This window comes from Hydra vulgaris, chromosome 03 (assembly GCF_038396675.1).
Source record: "Hydra vulgaris chromosome 03, alternate assembly HydraT2T_AEP".
NCBI lineage: Eukaryota > Metazoa > Cnidaria > Hydrozoa > Anthoathecata > Hydridae > Hydra > Hydra vulgaris.
The window spans coordinates 54,394,187-54,406,451 of NC_088922.1; the positions used below are offsets into that span (position 1 = coordinate 54,394,187).

The 12,265-nt window shown below is 28.8% G+C and overlaps 1 protein-coding gene across 1 annotated transcript in view; it reads right to left on the reverse strand.

The window, feature by feature from the left end:
- Positions 1-7,934: 7,934 nt before the first annotated feature.
- The window catches only part of LOC101240344 (condensin complex subunit 2), a 55,878-nt gene continuing 51,547 nt past the window's right edge, over positions 7,935-12,265 (reverse strand). Inside the window, exons 17-19 of the mRNA XM_065793705.1 lie at positions 10,350-10,457; positions 8,417-8,614; positions 7,935-8,329 (exon numbers count right to left, since the gene is read on the reverse strand). Coding sequence (XP_065649777.1) covers positions 8,252-8,329; positions 8,417-8,614; positions 10,350-10,457 — 384 coding nt within the window. The 3' untranslated portion in view covers positions 7,935-8,251. The remainder of the gene's footprint in view (positions 8,330-8,416; positions 8,615-10,349; positions 10,458-12,265) is intronic.

Consider the following 12,265-nt stretch of genomic DNA (forward strand, 5'->3'; position numbering starts at 1 on the left):
TGGGGAACGCAGGGGAACGCCATTATCATCATCAACGCCCCATTAGCCCCCACCTTAATACGGCATTGTATAGATTATCCAAAAAATCTTGCAATAAAATAAAACAATTTAAAAACTCAATTATAAAATAATATATTCCTGCAATAATAATTTTGATTGAAAGAGCAATAATAACTTCAATTGAAGAATTTAATCAATGTCATTAAAGTACTTAATTATTTTAAAGATCATTATATTTTTTTTAGATTTCTGATACCTAAATTTTATTTTGATGTCAAAATTAAAGCTATATTGTTAAATTTTTTCCTAATTTTTAAAAAACTCTGCGATATTTTTTAAAATAAAACTTAAAGTGCGTGACAAACTAGTTGCTTTTGGTCTATGTAAAGAAAGACTTATTCAACTTTTGAAGGAAAATCATATGTTAATATTTTTTAACTGTGAGCGAGTAAGTCCATATTGTATTACGGAAGCCTTTGCTAGATAATCTTTTAACAATATTTCTTCAGTTGTAAAAAGTTGTCGATATTTGTAGTTTCATACATACTTTTTTAACCCAAATGTTCTGAAGAGCAATCTATCCTATATAAACATATATTAAACAATCATTAGACACATCTGTCTTTTAAGTCAATTAATATAGGAAAACAAAAAGGGGTTCTTATGTTGACATTGCCACCTCATTTCAACAATAAGCTTTAATCTTTAGACAAAACTATGATTGGTCATTTAAATAATGCGTTTGATGATTTTCCAACTAAAATATTTGTGAAGTTGCTAAAGTTGAATGCAGTAAATAATGCAGAAATTGCAACTCAGATCTTAAACTGTCCTAATCGACAAGGTTTTTTTGATTCCTATTTATCCAATTATTTACTAAAATTTTGTAGCGACATTGCCTCCATTAAAACTAGGTTAAATAACAACGTGTTCAAACAATTGAAGCAGAAGTATTCTCAGCTAGCTAGGTGGCATTGCTTGAATCATTGTCTTGAACTGGCATTGAAAGATGCAGTTAAAACATTGATAATCTTTATGCTTTGTTCATTACTCTGTCTTCAAAAAACCACACATAGGTTTTTGTTACAGCACTTAAAATTTGTCTTCTTTGGGCGAGTTCTCAGTGCAGAGTGGTTACCTCATCATTTTGAGCTGTAAAGGTCGTTTTACCCAAATTTAAACCGTTACATTTGCATTTCATTGCTTTAATTGATCTAACATGGGACTCAAAGCCTTGCACAAAAACTTGCACAGAAACTTGCATAGAAACTTGCATAGAAACTTGCAAGCGTGTCATTTCTTAAAAACTTATGTAGGCGTTAATGTATGTTACATTGGAAGAACTTAAATCATCTTCAGAACTTTTTAATAAACATCACACTTGCAACAGCAATTAACGTAATCTCTTGTCTCATATCTGTCTTCAAATAATGAAAATTTGGAGGAGTTCTCAAGGTTTTTGATGCCAAACTGGTCATTGAAAATGGTATTTTCCAAGACGTGAATATACTAAAAAAAAAAGGAAATCAACCTTTATTCTTTTATCAGACGCTGGGGATAAATTTAAAGTCATGCATAGAATCTGTTGATGAAAAACACATCTTAACACAATCAGTGCAATATTTGTGGCCAAGAAATAAACAAAATAAAATATAATCGTCCCAGGAATTTTCGGAAGTTCTGCTAAAAGAATTATACAAGTTTCTGCTTGATGATTTTTTTTAACAAATAGGAGTTCCGCAACCTCAAGGAACATTTTCAAGTCAAGGAACAAGGTCAAGTGTATGTGTCCGGTTCTTGTGGTCGTTTGTCCAAACATCAAAGCGACTCTGATTGCCAAAGCTAAAACTTTTGTATTCTTTATTAATGATCATACCTGTAAGCAGAATATAAAAGGGGCTTTTTAATGATGAGTATCATCTATAAAGATGAACGGAACATATTTTTAATAAAACATACATCATAATTGATGTTCATTTTCATAATCAGCAGAATGGGCTAATGAAGGTATGATTGCGAGAAAGTACCATCTATAAAGGAAAAAAAATTAGCTGGAACAAAATCATTTAGAAACTGCTATAGTGTTTCAAAATTGCAACTTCTTCAGCTAACCATAAATAACAATATAGTAAACAGAGTTGCATCACTTAAAATCTGTGCCCGCTGGGAAACTTCTAACAAGTTTGAATAACGGTTTGTATATAAATAAATATATATAAATATATATGTATAATATTACAATTAATAATATTGTTATAGTATATATATATATATATATATATATATATATATATATATATATATATATATATATATATATATATATATATATATATATATATATATATATATATATATATATATATATATATATATATATATATATGTGTGTACAATATTGTAACTGTTATTATTGCTGTTGTTGTTTTTGATGTTCCTATTGGTTTTGTTCTTAAACAAATATTTTTTTCGTTGTTAGAGTTACAGTTGTTGCTGTTGCTGCTGCTGTTGTTGTTGTTGTTGTTGTTGTTATTTTTGTTGTTGTTATTTTTGTTGTTGTTTTTTTGTTGTTGTTGTTGTGTTATTTTTTATTACTGTTTTTTTATTGTCCTTATTACTATTGTTATTGATATTATTTTTTATATTGATATAACTTTAATTATTGTCACTATTACGTTATTTAGTTTAGGTTTTTCTTTACTTGTATTATTTGAAAATGTACTTGAATGTAACAACTTTTTAGAAATGATTATTTTATTTGACTTATTTGATTGATAACTATTGTAATAAATAACACAAGCCTTGACAAATAAAGCCGCTTCACGGAAGACCAATTAAACAACTTATGCGTTATAATATAGTAATATGTTTAAATATTTACTCTATATTATACAAATTTAATGTACTCATGTGTGTTTTAAAGTGAAAAACGAACGTGCTTACTTGCGTAAAAACGTATGTTCAAGGCTCGTTTTGAACATGGATCTCCTGCTTATTAAGCAAGCGCTCTAGCCACTGCGCCACGGCCGCACACACGGCCGTGTTTGTGCATGTGCTTCTCGAATAATTAAGTTTGTAAAGGGATGCTTGCAGGGAAAAAATATAGGGTATTCGCCTTTGATTCAACCCAAAGAAGTCAATAATTCGCTATGGTTTTTGTGCAATCGCAAACTTTCTGAATCTTCTTTATTTTTATCGGATTTTTCAAATTCGTGTTGAACAATTTAGATTAGGTTCTGGGTAGCATTACAACGTTCAAATACTTATAACACACCATGACATTTTTTTTTCTTCTAAGAATGTTAATAATTCTCAAGGTTCATGCTATTATTCTTTTAAATTTTAAAGGGAATGTGTTTTAGTGGGGATAACTTCGTTAATTACTTCTTCCATTTGTGTATGGGTTATATTGGGTGGCCACTCACTCTTTTATGTAAGCCATTGGGGGCGGTTGACCATAATTGAAGTAGTTTTGCATTTTTAACTCCTCTGCTTCCAATATCAACTGGATTTTGATTGGTAGGGACAAATAATAGGGCCAGATAATCCGACCATTTTTAAACGCGATTTAAACACAAATTGCTTCCATTTACAATTTTCATTAAGTATCCAATGTAGTGTCACATAGCTATTCAGGTAACCATATATCTTAATAACTGGATGTCTTTCTAGTACCAATAAGAATGTTTCTATTTTCGAGTATCAATAACAAAGATTTGTAAGAGCAGTAGCTACCATGAGTTCTGCAGTCAATTTAAGTCGGGGAATAGATAACGGTCGTTTAGAAATGCGCGATTTGGCCGTTAGAAGTCCTTGAGTCACTTGGCTACCTTGATGTACTACTACATATATTGCACTACATCAGCCATATTTATTGCATCACCATATCCATGGATTTCAACTCCTTTTTATTAGCTGATTTAAATTGTTGATTTATTTAGCTGATTTAAAATGTTGATTTAAGTAGCTGATTTAAACTATTATACTTCTTGGTATCGGTGATAATTCCGGTAAAGTATTTTTCAAAAGCACTCTGCTTACTTTGGTGCAATTTGTTTGTTCCATGAATACTGTAGATCACAGATTTGTCAATATATTAGTTTTTCTCTTAGTTTTTTTAGGGAAGTTACACCGAGTGGATCAAAAACTTTAGCCAAACTTCCTAAAACTGATCTTTTGGTAATATCTGTTTGGCGAGTTGGCCTACTATCCACCAGCAAACTGTCATTGTCTTTGTCCCATAACATACTAAGCATTTTTGCGTAACAGTTATTATTTTCATTAATGGTAACTTCACGGCAATTATCTTCTGAGCCATTGGTTTCTAATACAGTGAGGTTTGAGTGCCATTTGTGAAGGTGGAAACTTTCCCTTTTAAACAAAAATGCTGTGTGTTTCAATATTTTATTAAATTCAAGATCAGTTCCTCAAGTAATCATATTATCAACGTATATGATTAATGAGTTTCAGTCTTTTAATGCAGGTGTTGTTTTTCATATGTCATTAACTGTTGTTTGGTTACTCCTCCAAGTATAACAGGGGCTAGGTTTACAGCAAAACGGGATTCGAGTAAATCTTAGAGTTATCACTTCTTTACCTCTTAAGTACGCTATCCAATAGAATCAGAAAATGACACAATCTTTGGTATCAACCCTTATTTGTAGAAAGACTTGTTTAATGTCTTTAATTAGACAAACAGATTACAATCGGTTTTTTAAAATAACGTTAAGAAGTAGAGGCTGTAATGGAGGACCAGTAATGTAAATAATCGTTAAGTAATGATCAGTGAGTGATCAGTGCTTTTTAGCAGAAGCAAGACAACCCTTAACTTTGTAATTTCGAAATATTTTTTTTTATCACCGCGAAATGAAGTATGTAGAATATTCGTTTTCCATCTGGTTTGATTGGTGCGAACTCGACTATTCTGTATTTGAGCTGTTATTGAATTATAGGATCGAATTGACGCTATAATTCAATAACAATAATAAAATCATTTGGTTTCTTTTCAAATTTTCTTGAAACTTCAACTTTGCAATACTCTCATCCAAAAAATATGCAATTCTTGACATTCTTTTTTTTATGGCAGCTATGTGTAATAAAAACAAGAGGAGTCTAGTTGTTGTTGCTTTTTAAATTTATTGTATACTTCGCTCAAATTCCTTCTCGTTGGAGTTCGTTCTCGTCCTGTAGACCAAGTATATCCAAGCTGTATAGTTCTCAGAAGCAGCTGTTGGTTAACTTTGTAAAATATAAACAGCCTGAAGTAATTTGTTCAGGTCCCATAATCGTTTACCCAAATATGGTTTCTTCGGTAATGGTTTCTCGATTATTTCTCATCCTATATCTATTCAACTCTATTCTTGCAATATTGCCAGCACAAATAATAAGATAAATTTTATGTTTATCATAGCTATCTTCTTTAAATAATTGCAATCCGTCTAAGTGTTTGTTTTTCTTTTTTAGGATGGGTATCATCGGATTTTGTTGTACTGTAAGTACGCTCCGTTCCAACTTGTAAAGCTTTATGTCAATTTTGGTGAACTAATTCAGTCATTGTTTTAATATTTTTCGATTCCCATTTTATTGGCTCTAATTTTAGGTACTTGATTAGCGTAGATAATTTGTAAAAATTATCTACGCTCTCACTTTATACTTATCAGCATTCACAACAATTGTTGGATGAATAGTTCGTCTTCCGAATCAAACTATCAGGATATCCTTTTTTGATTCTTCTTTACCACCACCTGTGCGTATGGAAGAATAATGTTTTTCTTAACAATGGTAGCAAGAAAGTTTACATCGACAGTCGAAATACTGTGTAGTTTGTTGACGGGCTGTTAAAGCATCAATGGTTTTCTTTAAGAAACAGTTTCCTTTGCTGTGTTGAATGAAGTCTCGTACATTAATCGCTGCGATGATTTTTCAAACTGCAGTAGACACAGCCATTATTTTTGAGCTCGTTATGCAGGAAGTGTTTTTTCAAACTGCAGTAGACACAGCCATTATTTTTGAGCTCGTTATGCAGGAAGTGTTTTTTCAAACTGCAGTAGACACAGCCATTATTTTTGAGCTCGTTATGCAGGAAGTGTTTTTTCAGATGTTTGTGCTTCCTATTTAACGTAGTTTCATGTACCAGAATTTTTTGTTGTTCCCAATTTGTTTAAGGTTTTCAGAGAATTTACGCTTTCATTTAATTTTCTGTAGAAGTCATGATTTGATTCACGTTGATGTTTTTAATAAAGGGAAGATCCATGATATCATGCCCATGTTGCCGTGAAATTTCAGAAGTGGTTATATATTTTAATTCAAAACCGTTTTTTCTTTTTCATAACCCTCAGCATTAAAAGGAAGTCCAGGAATTTCTTCTTGGGGTGTTTTTTCAATTAAGTCAAAACTTTGCTGTGATATACGTATATTTGTGTGTATGTATATATGAATCTATATATACGTGTGTGTATATTATGTATGTATACAATTATTGTATACAGCCTGTATTGAACTCAGGGGGATATAAGTATGTGTTAATAATGTATAGGTATAATGTAATGTGTGTTTGTATGTGTATAATTGCATGAGTCTATATATAATTATTGTAATTATTTTAATTTTTACTATTGTGATTTTATTTTTATCATAGTATTGTTATTATATTACGACTACAACCAATTTTATTATTATCATTATTATTATTTCTACTCCTTCAACTTTTAATGTTCCTTTTTTTACTGCCGTGGACGATTAGTATTACTATTAGCATTAATGATATATTTATTAGCTTTTCTTTGCAAGGTTTTTATTTAAGTACATGTACTTTTTGTAAACTTCCATGAATGTAACAACTATTTCAGAATTATATGGATTAATTGTGATGTTTTGTTTATTTGATGTCTATTTATTGACGGCATTTTCGTCATCTCTTACTAACTCATCCATATTTTAAATTAAGTTGAAGTTATCAGACAATTCTGCTTCGATAGATGGTTTCAATCTGTCCAATGAGTGTATGTTGATATATTTCAATGCGCACTTTCAGACCGAGTCGTTCAACTTTTGATAATGCTAGTTCCAGTTGTAAATTTATTGGATCTCCTTGATGTTTTGGAGCCATTTCAGTTTGGTTATAGATTTTGTTTCCTTAGATCAGTTGATAACTTGTAGAGTAGATTTTAGTGTCTTGATTGGGTCGCCATTATTATCACTTTTTCCCCCACAAAATTTTATTCAGGACCCGTAATCTGAGTCAAAATCTCCCCACCTTGACAAAAAAAGTATGCATGAAAACAAAAATCGCATTCTTAATCAAAATTTTAATTTAATGACATGGAAACCATGTAAGTAATATTTAAGTATATATTACTTACATGGTTTCTGTCATACTACATGTTAGCATTCATAGTTGCAAATTGGTTTAAAACGTTTTTTAAATTTGAGTTTCTTCTTTTGTATCTAAAGCTTATAAGACTAGCGCAAACGGCCTAGCACCATAGGTTTAATTCTTTTCAATGTGCTGAAAGACCTTATTCTTATTCTACGCCAATGGGTAATGTCAAATATAGCATAAGTGCTGCGATCATACCAGTGAATGACCAACTAATATCATAGCATATCAAAAGGAGAATTTTTGAACGTGTAAAATGTGGGAAATTTTTTCTAATCTTAGTGAAAACACTCAGTCGATGTAGCATTACTCCTTCGCATGTTCTACCTAAATAAGTTGATGTATTCACTAAACCTTTTCCTTTTACCCATTTAAAATTTCTGCATTTTACCAACGCCCTGTTATTGTTAGCAATTCAAGCAAATCTGAAATACTGCACACATCTTTAATCTCCGTTTTAGGAGTTTTTTTCGTTGCTTATAGAAAAGTTTTTGCATTTTTTTACGCTAAAAGCGAGTAATATTTTATTGTCTTACACAAATAGCTTAATTATAGTAAATTAAAAAGCCGACAAGTATTTATTACTTTAATATTCAGAATATTTTCACATTACTTAAATTAAAATCCAAGTCAGTTATATATTCCAACTATGAAATCAATAGAACACACGCACATTTAACTACATAGGATTTACATAAAATAAAAGCTTTTTAAAAATAAAATTTGTTAATAACAGAAACAAAACATAAAGATGTTTTGATCAGAGACATTTTATCCGTTATAACTTGAAATGTATATATTTACTTTTATTTCATTCATAAAAAATATTTCCGTTTATTTAAATTAATTACCCAAAAAAATTTAAGCATTATATTAACATTTTGCATTAGAAGTTTGACCACTTTCGATGACTATATCGTCCATGTTATCTGTTCCGGTTAACTTTAAATTCTAAACCCAAAGTATGTTGACTTAATGTTTGAAAGCAAAAAAAAATAAATTAATCAACAAAAGTTACAAAATGTAAAAAAACTTTACCTTTTCATTCGCTAAGTATAACAAACATACAAATGCAATTGGTGTTGAGAGATTTTTAGCCATATTACTTGAAACTTCAGAAGGTAACGCTTTGTACATATCTTTAAAAGAATACGTTCCTTCAAAAAATTCGGCACCAGACACTTCTTCTTCTTGTCTTATGTTCGGTTTTGGGATATTGTACTTATCGTTATTTTCCTGAAAAAGAAAAACAAACCCATACATAATTTCCTTTTTTTATTATCTGCTTTAGTGCTTTTGCAATATCTTTAGTAACTAAACTTTAAAAAATCTTAAACGTATCCCTATACTTGACATTCATTCTCTTATCTCATCTAAATTTGTAAATTTTGTTTTTAGCACAATATGTGAGCTTTAATGCTAGTGCTTTTATGTAACGCTTGTTTTAAAATATTAGCACACAAAAAAAAAAATGAAATAAATCTTTACTTGGATAATACATCAAGTAGTAAAAACTACAAACTTGTTTGAAATTAAGAAACAAAAAATTTTTTAAGAACCACACACACTCATTGGCTAACCTAAGGAGTGTGTGAAAGTTATAGCTTTAAAAAATACTCTTGGTAACTAGTATTTCGTTGAATATAAATTTTATTTTTTTGTTACTTAAATACTTGTCATTTCGTTTTGTAAGCTGGCATAAATACCAACTTGTGTTACATGTTTCCTGCTTAGAGTGATGCATGGTGTTTCACTAGGACTCTCACAACCTTTTGATGGTCTTCTGAGTTTAATATTCATGTGGTTGCTAACATTAACTTAAAACTCTGCAAATTGAATATAATCTGACTGAAAATCTTGATTCTTTGATGTTAAAATCAGGGTAAAGATATGTTTTTGTTAACATGAACTTATCTTGATTTGTTGGTCTTAACTTGCCTCTTTTCCACATATATTTTACCACTAAGGTCGCACACTATGCTTCTAATTCTTCATCTAGAGTTTCTTTAGTTAATAAATAAATAGGAAATAGTTTTATAAAGCTTATAAATGCATTCAAGAATTTTAAAACTTGTTGAAATTTAACACCACTAACCCTCTCTAATCAAGTTTTAAAGTTTTATATATTACCTTGTTCAAATGAGAATAGAATAGGGTGAAAAATAGAATAAAGTGCTTGTAACTAAACTTCCAGATGCAGTTTAAACTCAGTTAGGTTTGGTTGTAGAAAATAGAAACTATTTTAATTTTTTAAACTGAGGAGAGATTTTTTTGAAGACCTGTAGTTACTTTAAAAGCATCATGGCAAATTTAAATTGAAAAAATATACTGATATAATGTTTCTCTAAGCATTCATGATAACATTGTAAACCTTAACCAAAGAATGAATTTTTTTTTTTAAATCTCTAGTTATTTTTTGGTTATTCCAGTACTTAATGGTGTGCTGAAATAAGCAGCCATTTTAAAAAGTTTTAAATATTAAAATACTTTTTTAAATAAAGTAATTTTAAGACATGAAAAAATTGATGATCTCAAATCAATGTTTACCCCACCAATCATAAACTTGATGTATTTTTTATTATTCACCTACATTTCGATTCAAACTAAAGATTGTTATAGCCTCAAAACAATGTTTGTTCCACAATGGAATTACATAAACAATGTTTATTTGGTATTTTTGCAAATATTTATATTGAACTCCACAAAAAAAAAATAAAAAGTATTTTTGCTCATTCACTATAATTTTGGTGCAAATGTAATAACTTTAACTTTCTATTTTTTAAATGAATTTATTATAATAGAAGTTTGACTGCAGTTGTTACCGTTCAAATTTGATCAGCCAGAATGGATTTTGAAAGACTAAAATTTCAATAAACTTATGTCTTGAACTGCCAATATTTCTCAAATATTTATAATCTCTAAATATTTAATACAAAAAATTAATACAACCAGCATAAAACCTAAATCTTACCTTTTCTGAACTTGCGTCTTTCTTTATCATTTTCCACATGGTTCCTTTTAACTTTTTAATATCAATTCTTTTTGCTGCTTTTGCATAATTAATATCTATAAATCGAACCTAAAATTAGAAATTAAAAAGATAGAAAGGCAAATAAATATATATATTTCTAATGTTTCCAAAATATCAAAAAAAAACTTTAACTGTTATTATTTCTATTAATATTTTTAGATTAGGTACTCTACATGTGATAAAAAACAATACTTAGATTATCTAGAGGTTTTGAACAAAACTAACTGATTTTTAAATTAGCACAATTAATTTTTATTGCTTTATATTGTTCTTATTATTAAACTATATTTTTGTTTTATTAACTGAATTTTATACATACATACATACATACATACATACATACATACATATATACATACACACACATACACATAAACACACACACACACACAAATATATATATATATATATATATATATATATATATATATATATATATATATATATATATGTATATGCTTTTTATAATAACTGTTTTTGAAATTTTTATAAAATTTCGCTTCTGTGGAGGCCCATGATATACTTTTGAAGAACTTTTTTTCTTGAAAAAAAGTTCTTCAAAAGTATATCATGGGTCTTAACAGGCTATAGCTGTTATGAGGCTTTAGCTACTCCTAAAAAAATGTTTTTTTTCAAAAAAATTTTAATTCTAGTATTATTTTATTATATAGAACACATTTAGGGTTGTGGAGTCTGCATTTTAAATAATGTGTAAAATTTAGACCATACTAATATATATACAGTCGTGGACAGGAAAGGGGTGTTCCTGACCATAGATTTCTTTTCTTTTGAGCCAACTTAACCACGACTTTTTAGATTTTTGAAAATGTTTAAAAAACATACTAAATAAAGTAGAAGGTAATAAAGCGAGAAATTGCTTTTAAAGATTGTATACTATAAAAGACATTTAAATTATTGAAAGATATTATATTGTTAAAAAGTGTATTTTTTACGATGAATATAAATGTTTTTATAACAATTTGTACAATTAATTTTATAAACAATCATGAAAGCAATTTTTTTAATAAACTTTTTGATGAATCCATAAATTTAATAGTCGAAAAGATAACAAAGTTATGTTTTCAGCATATTATGCTACATAAACTTTCTAAAAAAATTTGTTTACACTAAGCTAAACGCTTTTAAACATAGTCTTAAAATGCTATTAAATAAATTATCATAGAATATTAAATAAATTTTTTATTTATTTCAAAAGTATTTTTATTTTAAATGATGAATGTAATTTTTTTAAAGTCAATTTGTATTCTTAACACTTTTTAAGCGGGTACTCAAATAAAAAAAAACTAATTGGTTTTTCAAAAAAAAAAATAAAGCCACAAATAAATCAATCCTTTTTAACAATTTAAAACCATCATGTAGCAAAAAAAAAAAATCCTAGGTAAAAAACTTATAATTAAAGGAATACTATCGGCTAATCGAGACCAACTTTAGAGAGGGATAAAGCTCTAGTGTTGCATGCATGTATGAGCGTTTAAGGAAAATATTAGGGGTGGGAGTTAAGGTTAGTTTTAGTCTAACTAAACTTAGTCGACTAACTTTTTAGTCTAACTAAAATTAGTCGACTAACTTTTTAGTCTAACTGAATTTAGTCGACTAACTTTTTAGTCTAACTAAATTTAGTCGACTAACTTTTTAGTCTAACAAAATTTAGTCGACTAACTTTTTAGTCTAACAAAATTTAGTCGACTAACTTTTTAGTCTAACTAAATTTAGTCGACTAACTTTTTAGCGTAAATAAATTAATCGACTAACTTTTTAGTCTAAGTTTAGTCGACTAACTTTTTCGTCTAACTAAATTCAGTCGACTAACTTTTTAGCGTAACTAAAATTAGTCG